The sequence below is a fragment of the Harpia harpyja genome, chromosome 19, assembly GCF_026419915.1.
Source record: "Harpia harpyja isolate bHarHar1 chromosome 19, bHarHar1 primary haplotype, whole genome shotgun sequence".
NCBI classification, from domain to species: Eukaryota; Metazoa; Chordata; class Aves; order Accipitriformes; family Accipitridae; genus Harpia; species Harpia harpyja.
The window spans coordinates 7680184-7692608 of NC_068958.1; the positions used below are offsets into that span (position 1 = coordinate 7680184).

The following is a 12425-nucleotide window of genomic DNA, read 5'->3' on the forward strand; positions in this document are numbered from 1 at the left end:
CACAAAACAGAATCAAAAGGAGTCGGTAGGCATCTGCGTTAGCCTTGGGAGCTGCAGAAGATCTCGGGCTGTGCTGTGGCCAGACCTAAGAGCACAGGAGCAGCAGCCTGTGCCCTGGCTGGGAGAGAGCTTTGAGGGGACCCTCGTTAGTGCCTTCGGAGTGGCGAAACGTGGCTGCCGGTTCCCACCTACCTTTATGGAAGGGGACATGTGTCTGTCACCACAAGATGTGTCGTGACAATGAGATAATTTGCGTACACCAAATATTCCACAACCACGAACAGAAACTACCTTGGGGTCAGGGGAGTCAAAGTGCTGCAGGGAGCCCCAGCAGAAAGAGATGGAGGTAGGCAGAGGGGAGCGGAAGTGTGCAGGGGTGTTAACAATTTTTTTGGCCAAAATGGAAGAGAACAGAGGTAATTACTAAAGGGAAATTGTTTAGCTATTTGGGATGAACTCATTTCCCCTACAAGGCAACCAGATATTTGCCTTTAGAGGTTAGAAAGAGAATGGATAGCCAGACAGTAAAACAGGGGGAGCATAAGTGAGTCCCTGTTTAAACCATTTAAATCTATATTTTTGCATAGGTCTCACAAGCCAATGACACTGTCAGAGCATCTACCTCAGATCACATAAAGCAGTATCTCCTTTTACATAATATTTTAAAAGCGCCCTGCATATTTTCCAAAGACTATTTAAGGAGTTATCTGGAATAAGCAGCTAAGAATAGTTTATCCCAGGATTGTATACAGCACAGAAGATCTGTTAACCTTCCAGGCAGAAGTAAAAACAATTCTAAGTCCACTTGAACACGTTCCTGGGAGATGAAACAACCTGAAGATTCAATTCCAAGGGCTCCTGTTCTGCCAAGACTGTGTGTGAGCTTTACACCACCACGAGGAGCACTTTAATGTACCCTCCAGTTATGAGTACAGGCTGGGGGATAAAAAGCCACTCAGACACTTTCTCAGTAAGCTGTAGTATTTCCGACGAGCATTTCAGCCTATGTGGGGCCAAAATCTTCAGGGTCTGATTTCCAAGGAAAATCATTGCAGTTAAACATGCGACTGCCATCCAAGTTCAGTGCCCTTGCTCTCTTTTGAGAGAACATCAGTGCGATGATGTCTATTCAGTTTTATTTTTACTGCACTGTAATAGAAAATAATGGCTTTTTTTATTTAGCTATTGTATCTTGTGGTATAGACAGTTGTTGAGTGCTCAGTGCTGTTTCACAACACATGCTGCTCTGCTGTAAGAGGCTATTCAATTAAAAGGCCAAGGCTGAACTTTTCAAATGGCATTTTTTACCCAAGTTAATTTAATGTCCCATTCTTAAATTCCTTCCAAATTTTCAGCCTGAAACCAAACACATTTATTGTCCCATTCTTAATTTCCTTCCAAATTTTCAGCCTGAAATTCTCCGATAGTTTAGCCTGGCTGTGAATTTACAATGAAACTGAAACAACTTTAATTAAAATTAAGGTGTTTGAGTATCAACTTGTCATTTGAAAACCCATATAGCTGCTGTAACCAGAATGAGCATTGAGTAGTCTTAAATAAATTCATCTTCCCAGCAAACTATGGCATCATCTGTTCACCTCATTGGGTGGGACACTGAAACTGAGACTTAATGTGCTGCTTAAGGTAATTCAACAAGTCTGAGGTAGCAAAAGCACTTCAACCCAAGTCTTCCAATTCTCAAATACGTATGAAAATTAAGTGACAGAAATCAGAACAGTAAAGTCTCTATAAAAGATGAATTCCTAAAAAGCTCTTACACGTAAGCAATAATCTAGGTAGCTCTGAACAGGGTTCATAAATCCAGACTGCTGCTAGATTTGAGGGGGAAATTCAGCTGTTACTAAACTTTGGAGTGAGGCAGCTTGGCTCAAAGCCCATTTCACTGCAGTTAGTTGAAATCCGTGCTCCACCATAGCCTGGGGCAGGCTTAAAACAATGTCAGACTAGAGGAAACAGCATGGTTTGGTGTGACTCCTAGCTGAAACGGTAGTTTCCAGGAGGAAACCTGGAACATAGAAAGCTCAGCTGCTGATCAAGAGCTCCTGGATAAGAGACTAATCCCACCTCCAGCAAAATCTGGTGCAGGCTCTTCCAGAGCTAAACCAAAGCACAGCAACGAAATCATAAAAGGCCTTAACCAAAAGGAAGAAAGAAGGAAGAAAGTATCTAGACCCAGTATCCAGTGACAAAACACGTGATTATGAAAAACACAGGCTCTTGACATAAGATGGAGCCTTTACCACTGAATTCAGTGACACTCATAGTGTGTAATCCAGGCAAAGAAAGGTCAGAGACCCATCCTGTTCCTAAAGACCAATGTGGTCTTATCCTAGTGAGAAGTGGCCACATCCTGCTGATGAAGCAACAGTGGGAAGTCCAGTCTGGCACACAAGAAACTGCTGTAACCAAGTCTGGGGCTCGTGCTAGACATTTTAAACTGTTCTTGTAACTGTGGAGAGAAAAGGGCGTAGTCTGGCAGTAGTCCTAAAAATGGTAAAAAATAACTGATCTTGATGTGTTCCAACATGGTTCGTCCTGAATCTGTGATTACACCCACATTCTTGGCAGAGGAGGAAGATGCAGTGTGGTACAGTTAGATGGGCTGAGTAACAAAAGGTACAGGACAGCATCCGCCTCAGGAGCTGTTAGCAATACAAAATCTGAACAGGCAGGCCTTACAAATTAATCCACGTACCAATCTGCAAGCCCCAATAACAGTCATCATGCCCCCAAGCTACCCACCCTTGTTTTATTAAACCCAGTCTAATGTTCATTCCTATTCTCTTACTGTGCCCAGCAGAATTGCCCATCTCCAACCAGTGCTCCTAGAAATAGCCCTTTCTTCATGGAGAAGCAATTCAAGAGTTTAGTTCTATAGTTAATTGCTATATTTTACTCATGCTATCCTGGATTTCATTCAATTTCCCACTCATATTTAGAAATTGGGATTCTCCCAAATATATTTATTATCAATACATTAGTTTTGCTCCTCTTTTCTACACACAGGATGGGACAATGCTGAGACCACTGAATAAAAAAAATCCCACAGCACATATTACTATTTGCACACGTGCCTGTTTACCCACCTGCTTTGGCTCCCTTATAACTGCTGAAAAAAATCCTATCTAGCAGCAAGCAAACCTGCATCTGAAATCTTCCAAGCCTTGCACCAGAAATTCCATGGACAATTTTATCATGGCACAGTGGTAGCCCAAGGCTCAGTGGCATGGAGACCAGAACAAACCCTGAATGTGTTCTCCAAGTGAGGGGGGTTTCCCAAAGGTGGTGGGGTTTGTAATCTCCCTGGAATGTCTTTTACGTGAATGATGCTGCTTGAGAACTACACTGTGCCATCCAGTTCATCTCGGTGACGTGCCTGGAGATGGGACCCTGCTCACAGAAGCGCTTTTATGTGTAATGGTTCACAGCCCGCAAAAATTAACAAAAGTGTAACTGTGCACAGCTCTCCTCATCCCTCCAGCATTCAGGAGGAGGGGGAAAAAAATCCTCCAAACTCCTGCTAAATGCTAGAAAGCTTCAGTCAGAGGAATGACCACTCATTCAAAACTCATTATGTCTTGGGGTTTCACTGTGTAAAGCAACTTTTTCTGCTCCTGACCTACAGATCTCATTCTGACCTCTGGCTTGCTGAAAAAACGAGCTAAATATTTGAAGTGAAGCCAAACAAACTGTTTCTTTAAACACTTCTTCTCAGAAATTAGAAAACCTTCCCAATGGAATGAGGATACCGGGGAACCTCTACAGCTAAGTTCTTGATTGTTTTAGGAGGGAAGCCCTGCATTTTGAAGGGAAGGGAGATTTTTTGCAGCCACAGACCAAATGTAACAAAGACCTGTTACACTGGAACCTTGCAATTTTTCAAGCTGCTAAGGTTCACAGGAGGATGGCAAGAGCATCCCAAAGCATCAGGGAGCGCATATATATTGTCCTGTACTGTATCAGAGAGGTTAAATAAAACAAGAGCAATTACAGCATGCCAGGCTTTTTATTCCTAATTCTGCCTCTGACCTGTTGTATGGACATGGGTAAAACATTCCCCTTGTACCTGAGTTTGCTCACCTGTTAGAGGGGGAAATTGACTGCCAGGGAGACCTGGCTTCCTAAATTATTTAAGTGTTTTGGAAAGTTTGACCTTAGCTCTTTTCTTGCTGTCCTGGGAGCAAAGCCGACAACTGGACTCCTGTCTGTCGCATGTCAGCTTGCTGTCCGCTTCACGTAGGAGAACAGATAACTAGGATTTACATAGCACTCGTCTGGAAGGCAGCACTTAAGACCAAGTACAATGGTTCACTACTTTTCTGCAGACCCAATCAAATCGGGGGTAGTTTGCTGGTCTAACTATACCAGTGAGGATTGGGATGAGTCACAATTTGTGATCAACATAGATGTGGTGGCAATAGCCCCTCATGCAAACAGCATGGGAGTGAAGCTAATCAAGTCCTGGGTGAGGCAGGAATAAACTACAATGGTGCAGAAGTTACCACTCCACCGGGAGCCCTTTGTTGACAGTTACTTGTAGAGCTTGTTAGCACAGCTCTGCGAGCAAAACCCAGCCTCAGTCACTGCCTCCCCACTAAATCTTGGTGTTTGAAGAAATGTAAAGGTCATCTGCAGAAATGAAGTGCAACACACATCGCTTGCACAGAACTGCTCTGCTCAGGTTGCTGTGCAGGTACCCAAGTGCCACCACTCACACACACAACCATGGAAAAGCTGTCCCACTACATGCCCAGCAAAGTGCTTTCACATCCCATAAAGCTGGGGAAACCCTTCATTGCTAAAACTGCTATTCCCTTCAAGAGACACCTCAGATCTTACACAGACACTTGCCAAGGCACACGGCACATTTATTTGAGGAGACGTGGTGTGGACAGATCTCTTGCTTATGCCTCGGATTCTTTAATGCAGACATAAAAGCTGAAAACAATCCTAGCTAGATACAGACATAGAGAAAACCTTCCTGTAAAGAGCACATGACCAATACAGCAATATCCATACAGGCTTGCAAAGCTCCTGAGAAAGTGTTATTAGCCATCACTTCCAGTCATCAGAATTGCAACATTTTTACTGTTCCCTTGGAGTTCCTTAGGCAATAGTGAGAAGAAGAAACAGCCAGCTTTCATTTGTCATATATCTCTGCCTTCATAGTTGCAGATATAGTCTGAATCTGTCTCAATGGGTCCCTGATACTGAGTGATAGGGTGTAAAATTAATTCCATGCTCCTAAAATGGGGATTGGCTTTAAAAAAAAAAAAAAAAAAATCAAGAAATTCCCATTTTCAAGAGGACTGCCACTATTCGCTTAGCTACCCTACCTTGGGTTGCACTTGAATGCTGACATCTGTCCTGAACAAAACCTCTTTCATGCTTTTACAAAGACTGGCATTTGTTGTTGCAAACCAGGTGGCATTGCTTACACGGAAGAGCAACATTCAGACTGCACAGGCACGTCTAGCAGTACTTTGCTGCTGGAAATAAGGAGAGTGAAGCGTGGGATCAGCCAGCTTTTCTCACAGTCACTGACCACAATCTCACCCTCAAAGCAAAAGCTAATCAGAGCTTTCATTTTACCCTGGCCAATATGGGGGGAGAAAGGGAAATACAACAGAGACAATACAGAATTCAAAAGAGTGGAAATACTGCGCTACATCAGCGAAAGAGCAACTTTATGGACTTCACAGCTACAGAAGGTCATGAGTCAAATGCTGCTACTAGATTTTCAAATGAGCCAAATAATTGTATAAGCATTAATAATGTAGAAATTATGCAAGCTACAACAAGGTCAATTACGTCTCATACTTTTGGCCATAAACTGCATTGGTGACAAGAAAAAAAGCCTTTCTTTCTCCTGGCATCCAGCACTGCAAAGTTGCATGCAATATTCACCTCCCCTCAGGAGCTCCAATCTTTGGCTGGAGCCTCATGGGACACCCCATGGGTTACCCATGGGCTGGGCTGGTGCAAGAACTCTACAGCTGCTTTGAGGATTGGGTTAGGCAGACATAGAACATAACCCCTACAGTGTTGCACATTTATTTTTAAGTGGCTCATGCACAACAAAAGCAAAAGACGCGAGAATTCCCCTAAGCCTGTCTTCGTTTCTGGCAGCTCCTCTTCTTTGCAATGAAATCCTTAAACCCCAAAGAGCCACAAGAAAAAAATACTAGAAGAAACATGTTGCAAAGTCAAAACAACTTATGCACAGAGCAGTTCTGTCTCCAGTGCTCCAGGCCAGACATTTAGAGAGTGACCCTTTTGCCCCCTCCCAAAATTAGCACAGCCTCTTTGCAGAGGTCTGAGCCAAGCTAGGCTCAGCTGTGCTGAGCACTTCCTAACTGGGAACTCTTTCCTGGGCTGATTCTCAGCACCTCTAGTAGGGACTGAACTCAGAAATCCTCTGTTGCTTATTGTCTTTCAGAGGATCATCTTAAATACAGGATGGAGCATGCCACAGCTGGGGAATAACACAAAGTTATGACACAGTTTCCACAATGCTTTTTTCTTCAGAAAAACTCAAGCTTTGGTAGGTAGTGGAATTTTGACATAGAGCTGAAATTTGGTCATTCACACAGCAGGCAGGGTATGCAGCTGGGGTCTGCAGACATGGAGCCTAGTTTGCACACCACAGGGTTGCAATAAGTAACACCAAATACCTCTTGTGAGTAATGAGCTGCAGTAAGAACAGACTTTCAGCCTTAATGGGGACTTGCCAAGAACTGCAAACTCTGGGCAATTTGCTGATGTGGTTGCTGCTCAGGCATTTGTAAACAGAAGACATCAGGGCTGTACAACCAGTCGTGCTGATGTTTCACTAAAGAACATATCTAATGTGGAACAGATTGTCCTGTCTATAAAACACATGAGCCTGGTGCTATCTAATGCCTTACACTTACAGCCCAAATCAGTGTTCAGGTCTGTTGAAATCCATGCCCAGGCTGCTGGGGGTCCTGCAGACCTTTTGGCTTTTATTGTTGTAGAAAGGAGGTGTGTTGATCTTTACTGGTTACTGCAAGATCTCACAGTACTGTAACAAGTGTCCTCAGGGAATGCACAACCTTCTAGCTCTTAGCCTCTTGGTTGTTCTTTAAAGACATTACGTGGGGTTGAGTTTTAGCCAAGTATGTGTGAGGAAATCTCCCTCTGCTGCCAGGCCAGGATGCTGCCTGGATCACGGATCCAAATATTCCCCTCTTCCAGCCTCAGCCACTTGCATCTTTTGATTCCCAACCCACATCAGTTCAGTGCTCAGGAAATGGGCTGCATGACCGTACCTTGTGGGACAGCACCGTGCTACCACGAAAATGGTGCCAACAGTTAACTGTATCCAGGTCAGGCAGGTTGCCCAGCTTTGGGAGACTACTTCTGCAGCTAGGCCAATGCAGAAAGCTTTTCTCACAGCTAGCTGCAGCACTCAGCACCAGATGTTTCCTCAGCTTAACACTCAATGTTCAAAGATCTGCATCAGAATTTAATGTGGGGAAGAAGAAATTCAGGAATTTGCAATGAATCTTGTAGAACAGCTAAGATATTTTGCTCTAGATCTTGAAAAGGAGTCAGAGACCAGGTCTCCGTCTGGGGAACACAAAAAGCTCATCCTTGCGTGTCGAGTCCTTTGTCCTAGACCATGGTCCCACTAAGTGAAGGCACAGTGACAGTGAAGGACCTCAAAAGAAGCAGTTTGGGAAGCTGGGGACAGTGAAGGACAGAACAAAATGCAGCCAAAGCTAATATTCAGCACTGGGTTTGCAAAAAGGAACGAATACCAGAAACAAAATGAGATAGACAGAACTCATTCTTCTGACAGCCATTTGGAAGCATTCATCCCCAGTCTTTGCTGATGCCAAACCTTAGCTCATGGAGGCTGCAAATCACCAGCATGGCCTCCTGAAAACCTTTAACAGGGAATGAGAGAAAGAAGGAAGGCTAGACCTCAACAGTGGGGCTTAAAGCAATCATTATTCAGCCACAGGAACATACAACAGCCCTTAGAACAGTAGAACAGGTAGATACAAGTACAAATGGATAGAAATTTTTAAACCACTTACTCGGGAACCTCTCTTGCCAGGTGGTCCTGGTAAGCCTGGCAGACCTGGTGGACCCTAGAAAAATAAAAACAAGTATTAATGATGGTTCTATAACAAGATGGTGCTCCTGACAGTGTTTCAGAGAGACCCACAATACAACCATTTGGAAAAGACCTGGGGAGAAGGGCCAGTTATAATACCACGGCCAGAATTTCCCTTCAACTTATGCTATTCCTATAAAGGGATAAAAAGCTATGCGCAATAACATCTGCAGAAGCATATCTTTCCACAGCGATGAGACAGAGCGTTCACATCTTTCTGCTGCGGACCGCATCCCCGTGATCACAGCTGTGTTTCATGCTTCCACTTTCCCGGACCCATGCTGTAACACAGGGGTAACACAACTGTCTCTCAGCTTTGGAGTTTTCCTGCTACGTGCTAGCGCACAACAGAAGTAACGTGTTAGCACCTTGGCGAGGGAAGAACATTGTGTGTTGTAATATATATCAGCTGAAGATATATAGTTCTTGGTATTGTAGGTTCCTACATGAGTTGCAACACAATCGCATCCCAGCACTTCATATTTTAAAGCGGCGTGTTATAAAATGTAATAAAATTGGTGTCAATGTTGGAAATTCTTAAATGCAGCTCTGTAATATAGGAGAGGTCAACTCATACATGTCAGAGTAGTGGGGGTTCTTGGAAGAGGGTGAGAACAAAGTGGAGATATCAGGCGCCCAGCTGTGCACTGATCTGAAACAGGTTAGGAAAAAATACTTAACCAGTGAGGTTTGAACTCCTTTGAATTTATTCGTTTATTTATTCATTTTTTCAATGGACTGGAGAATTCAGATTTCTGGAGAACCATTTGCAACTCCTAATAACTCCTCAAAACTTCTTTTCCTCCAAGCCAAATATGTCTAACAAGAATAACTGTTAATTAAAGTGTCTCCCAGAGGATTTATATTCTAGTAGCTTGTTACAAAAGACGAGTTTTCATTGCATCCAGGGGAGAGAGAGATCCAGAGCAGCAGACTGAAGGATGTTTGGAAGGCAGCCTGAGCTCTCCAACTGCGTGGCAGGCAGGAGAGCAGGTCCCAGGAGCAACGCTCCGCAGGGAAGATGGGTGCATCACATGGAGCAGGTGCAGCACAAGCCCCACGGACACACTCTGGCCTCAGCACGGACTCACTCCCTTCCCACTGGGTCATCTCTGTAGGACCTCACATGCACAATCAACCCCGAGCGGAGCCTGCTGCAAGGCTGACCCTGTTGCTGCTGAAGGATTGCCAGGCAGAACTGCTCAGGCTCTGCAGCATATTACTGGCCCTGAGGAAGAATGAAAAGTTCACGATATCTAATGCAGTTTTCAGGAGTCATCAAGTGCATGATTCAGTAACAAAAATAAACCCTGGAGAACCCTACCCTAAATCTCATGCCCAGGATAAGATTTTGAACACAGAAAACTGCCTGAACCATATAGGTAACTGATGAATAAACACTCCCCTAATATTACCAACCCTCCTACAATAAGCAGCAAATTAATTTGTATAAAAATGATTTTTAAAAAAGACATCCAGCCAAATTTGGTACAGTAGAAAAAAAACAGGGGAGGAGTAAGCAAAGCCCAGGGTAGGTTTCTCTGTGCTACTAATTTGCATCAAATGAATCATAACATATATTTTTTTCTGCAGTTACTTCTATCTGTAGTAAAGATGACAAGAAAAGGATTGTTTTAAAAGTGTAAGAGCCTACACAGCATAGAATAGCTAATGGCCCGCAGAGACACACAGGGATAGACTTCTACCATCATATCATTCACTACTACTACCCAAGACAGCTGCCTGTCCTGAGGATTTCCAGTCTCTGTAGCCTGGGACACTTCACCTGACCCCTTTGCAAGTTGCTTATTGCTGGTTAACACAGTATTACTGGTCCTTGTATTAACAACCCTCATTGATACAGCTGACCCTCATTTTACCAATATACACAGCATTTTAACCTGCCATTGTGCCAGCTCAGGGCCCCATGCATAATGCAATTATACAGCTGTGCAAATAGACACATAATTGTAGGGTTTTTTAAGCCTCGTGTATAATTGTGCTCCAGAATCCAAGCTTTTATTAAAAAAATCTCCTTGCCCTTTTATTTGGGAAGATAACTACCAAAACATGAATCCAATGCAACCGATGCAGCAACAGTTAATAGAGTTTACCAAAGATTAATTCAGCTCCTTAACCTCTTCTCCATCAAAACACATCCCCATTTACCCCTAGAAGGTGAAGTAAAAGAGAAGATGCAACTGAGAACCGCGTTCCCTGTGCACCAGGATTGAGGTGACCTTTTCCACCTTCCTGCTAACAGCAGCTGCAATTGTACTTGGCCACTTGAGTAAAAACCTTCTCCAAAAATGTGGGCTGTTCAGAATAAACTGAAGCTAACATAAAAATGAGGAGAGAGTTAATACCTGCACTGGAGTGGGAATACGGAGTTAAGGGAAAGGCATCTAGCTGGAACAGCACAGAAAGAGCAGCACATAATTCAGGAGTCCTATTGCTTTGCTTTGATTTAATTTGCCTTTCCTTCAGTCTTTTTTTTCATCTCCTGAAGAGGAAGAGAAATAAGGTGACTGTAGGATGAATGGCTAAAAGGTGCCAACCACTATGGTAACTGCATAAGGCAAGAGTGTGACCACATAAAACTTAGAAGCAAGCCAAGGTGGAAGAGGACTGGGGTAGCTGGATGAACATGAGTAGTTGTGAGACATGATGTGCTGCAAGACCACCTTCTAGCTTCTCACACAGTTCCCTGGCAGTTGGATTGAATGAGACACATACTGTGCCTTCCTAGTGACTCATTTCTCCTCTGCCCTATACTTATGCCTCTATATCATCCAGCTCAAGTTCTCAAACAAGAGGCCCATGTCAGACAACTGGCTTTGCCTGGGGAGAGCAATACTGAAATACACAGGAAGAAAAACGCACATCCAAAGAGGCAGCCAGAGAAGAATAAGACTGGATCAGGGCCCAGCTACTTACAGATGATGGATGCAGTCCCTCTTAAAACATAAGGCTCCAAGACATGGAGAGCAAGAGACATGTATCAACGAGCCACCACGCAGCAAGCTGCTAAGAGTCCATCTGGAGGTAATGCCCATGCAGTCCCCACGCTCACCAGAGACATCTCCACCCTCACCCCTAATGCAGGGGTGCAGGGAAGAGTTAAATTGTTCACACAGAGCCTGTGTGGACCTTTCCATTGTATCCTTTAGAGCATCCCTGGGGAATTCCATAGGGAGCAGTGGGAAGTGCTCTGAGAGGCAGGAAGGTTTCCTTTTCCTGGCAGCTGGAAGAAGATATCACTCCTCTGCTCCTGCCCTCCCATTGCACGGATGCCCCATGAGATCGGCAAAGCTGACAGCCTCCTGCAGCGAGCTGCCGTTCCTAGCACTTTGGTTCTCGTCTCTCTGGCTTCTTGCCTACTCCCTTCTGCAAACTGATGGCAGAGAACACACACCCTGTTATCACACAAAGCAAAATCCGAGATCAAGGAGAAACGTGGCAGAAGCAGATACTCTCTCTTCTCAAGCCAAACAGCTGAATCGTTAACCAGCCTGAACAGTTCTGTGAAGTAGCTAATGGCAGCCACATAAAAGTTTAACCCTTCTCAGTTTCCCACGGTAGCATTAGCAATGATGACTGATCCCACCAAATGATTATAGGATTTATTCTAAGCTGCTGCTGGGAAACTTTCTGGCGCAAAAGAGACTTTTTTGTCTTAGCTTTTCGAGCTTCAAATTGCAAATGGAAAATTAAGTTGTCTGAAAGCAAAATACATCGGACCCTGAGGACAAGAGAAATCTCAACATTTCCTCTTGCTGCCGAGATCAGCCAGTTTATACCTCTGCCTCTCCCACATCATGACCCTCCTCACACTGCTTCCTCTGCCTGCAGCAACGCCACTGGGAGCTAGGTGCCTTCAGATCTCAAAACCTGAGCAAGGCTGAACCTGTTGGGAGAGGGCTTGAAGAAAAGCATAATCGGTACAGGAATTGGTGCTGTTGATTTGGGAAATGACTCGCTTCCTTTTGAATGACTACTAAATCAACTTGCTTAGATAGCAAAGTATTCCTGTAGTGGTTTCCCCAGGGGCAAGTACTCAGCCTAGTAGCAAATAGCTGACAATTACCCAGGACACAATTCAGCTCCTATTCCAGCGCACACTGATAGACTGACACATCTATAGGGTCTCCCCAATGTACTTCTGCCTCCCCTGTTCTGTAACCCTGCAGGGCATTAGTGGCACAGTTCTTTATCCCAGAAAGGGTTGTATTTCAGAGGTGGGCATCCTGCACTGTGC

At 44.2% G+C, this 12425-nt stretch overlaps 1 protein-coding gene across 3 annotated transcripts in view; it reads right to left on the reverse strand.

Annotated features, from left to right (window-relative positions):
- Window positions 1-12425, reverse strand: part of COL27A1 (collagen type XXVII alpha 1 chain) — a 164554-nt gene that overhangs the window by 129903 nt on the left and 22226 nt on the right. For all 3 annotated transcript variants that reach the window (XM_052814845.1, XM_052814846.1, XM_052814844.1), the window contains one exon: window positions 8088-8141. In XM_052814845.1, coding sequence (XP_052670805.1) covers window positions 8088-8141 — 54 coding nt within the window. The remainder of the gene's footprint in view (window positions 1-8087; window positions 8142-12425) is intronic.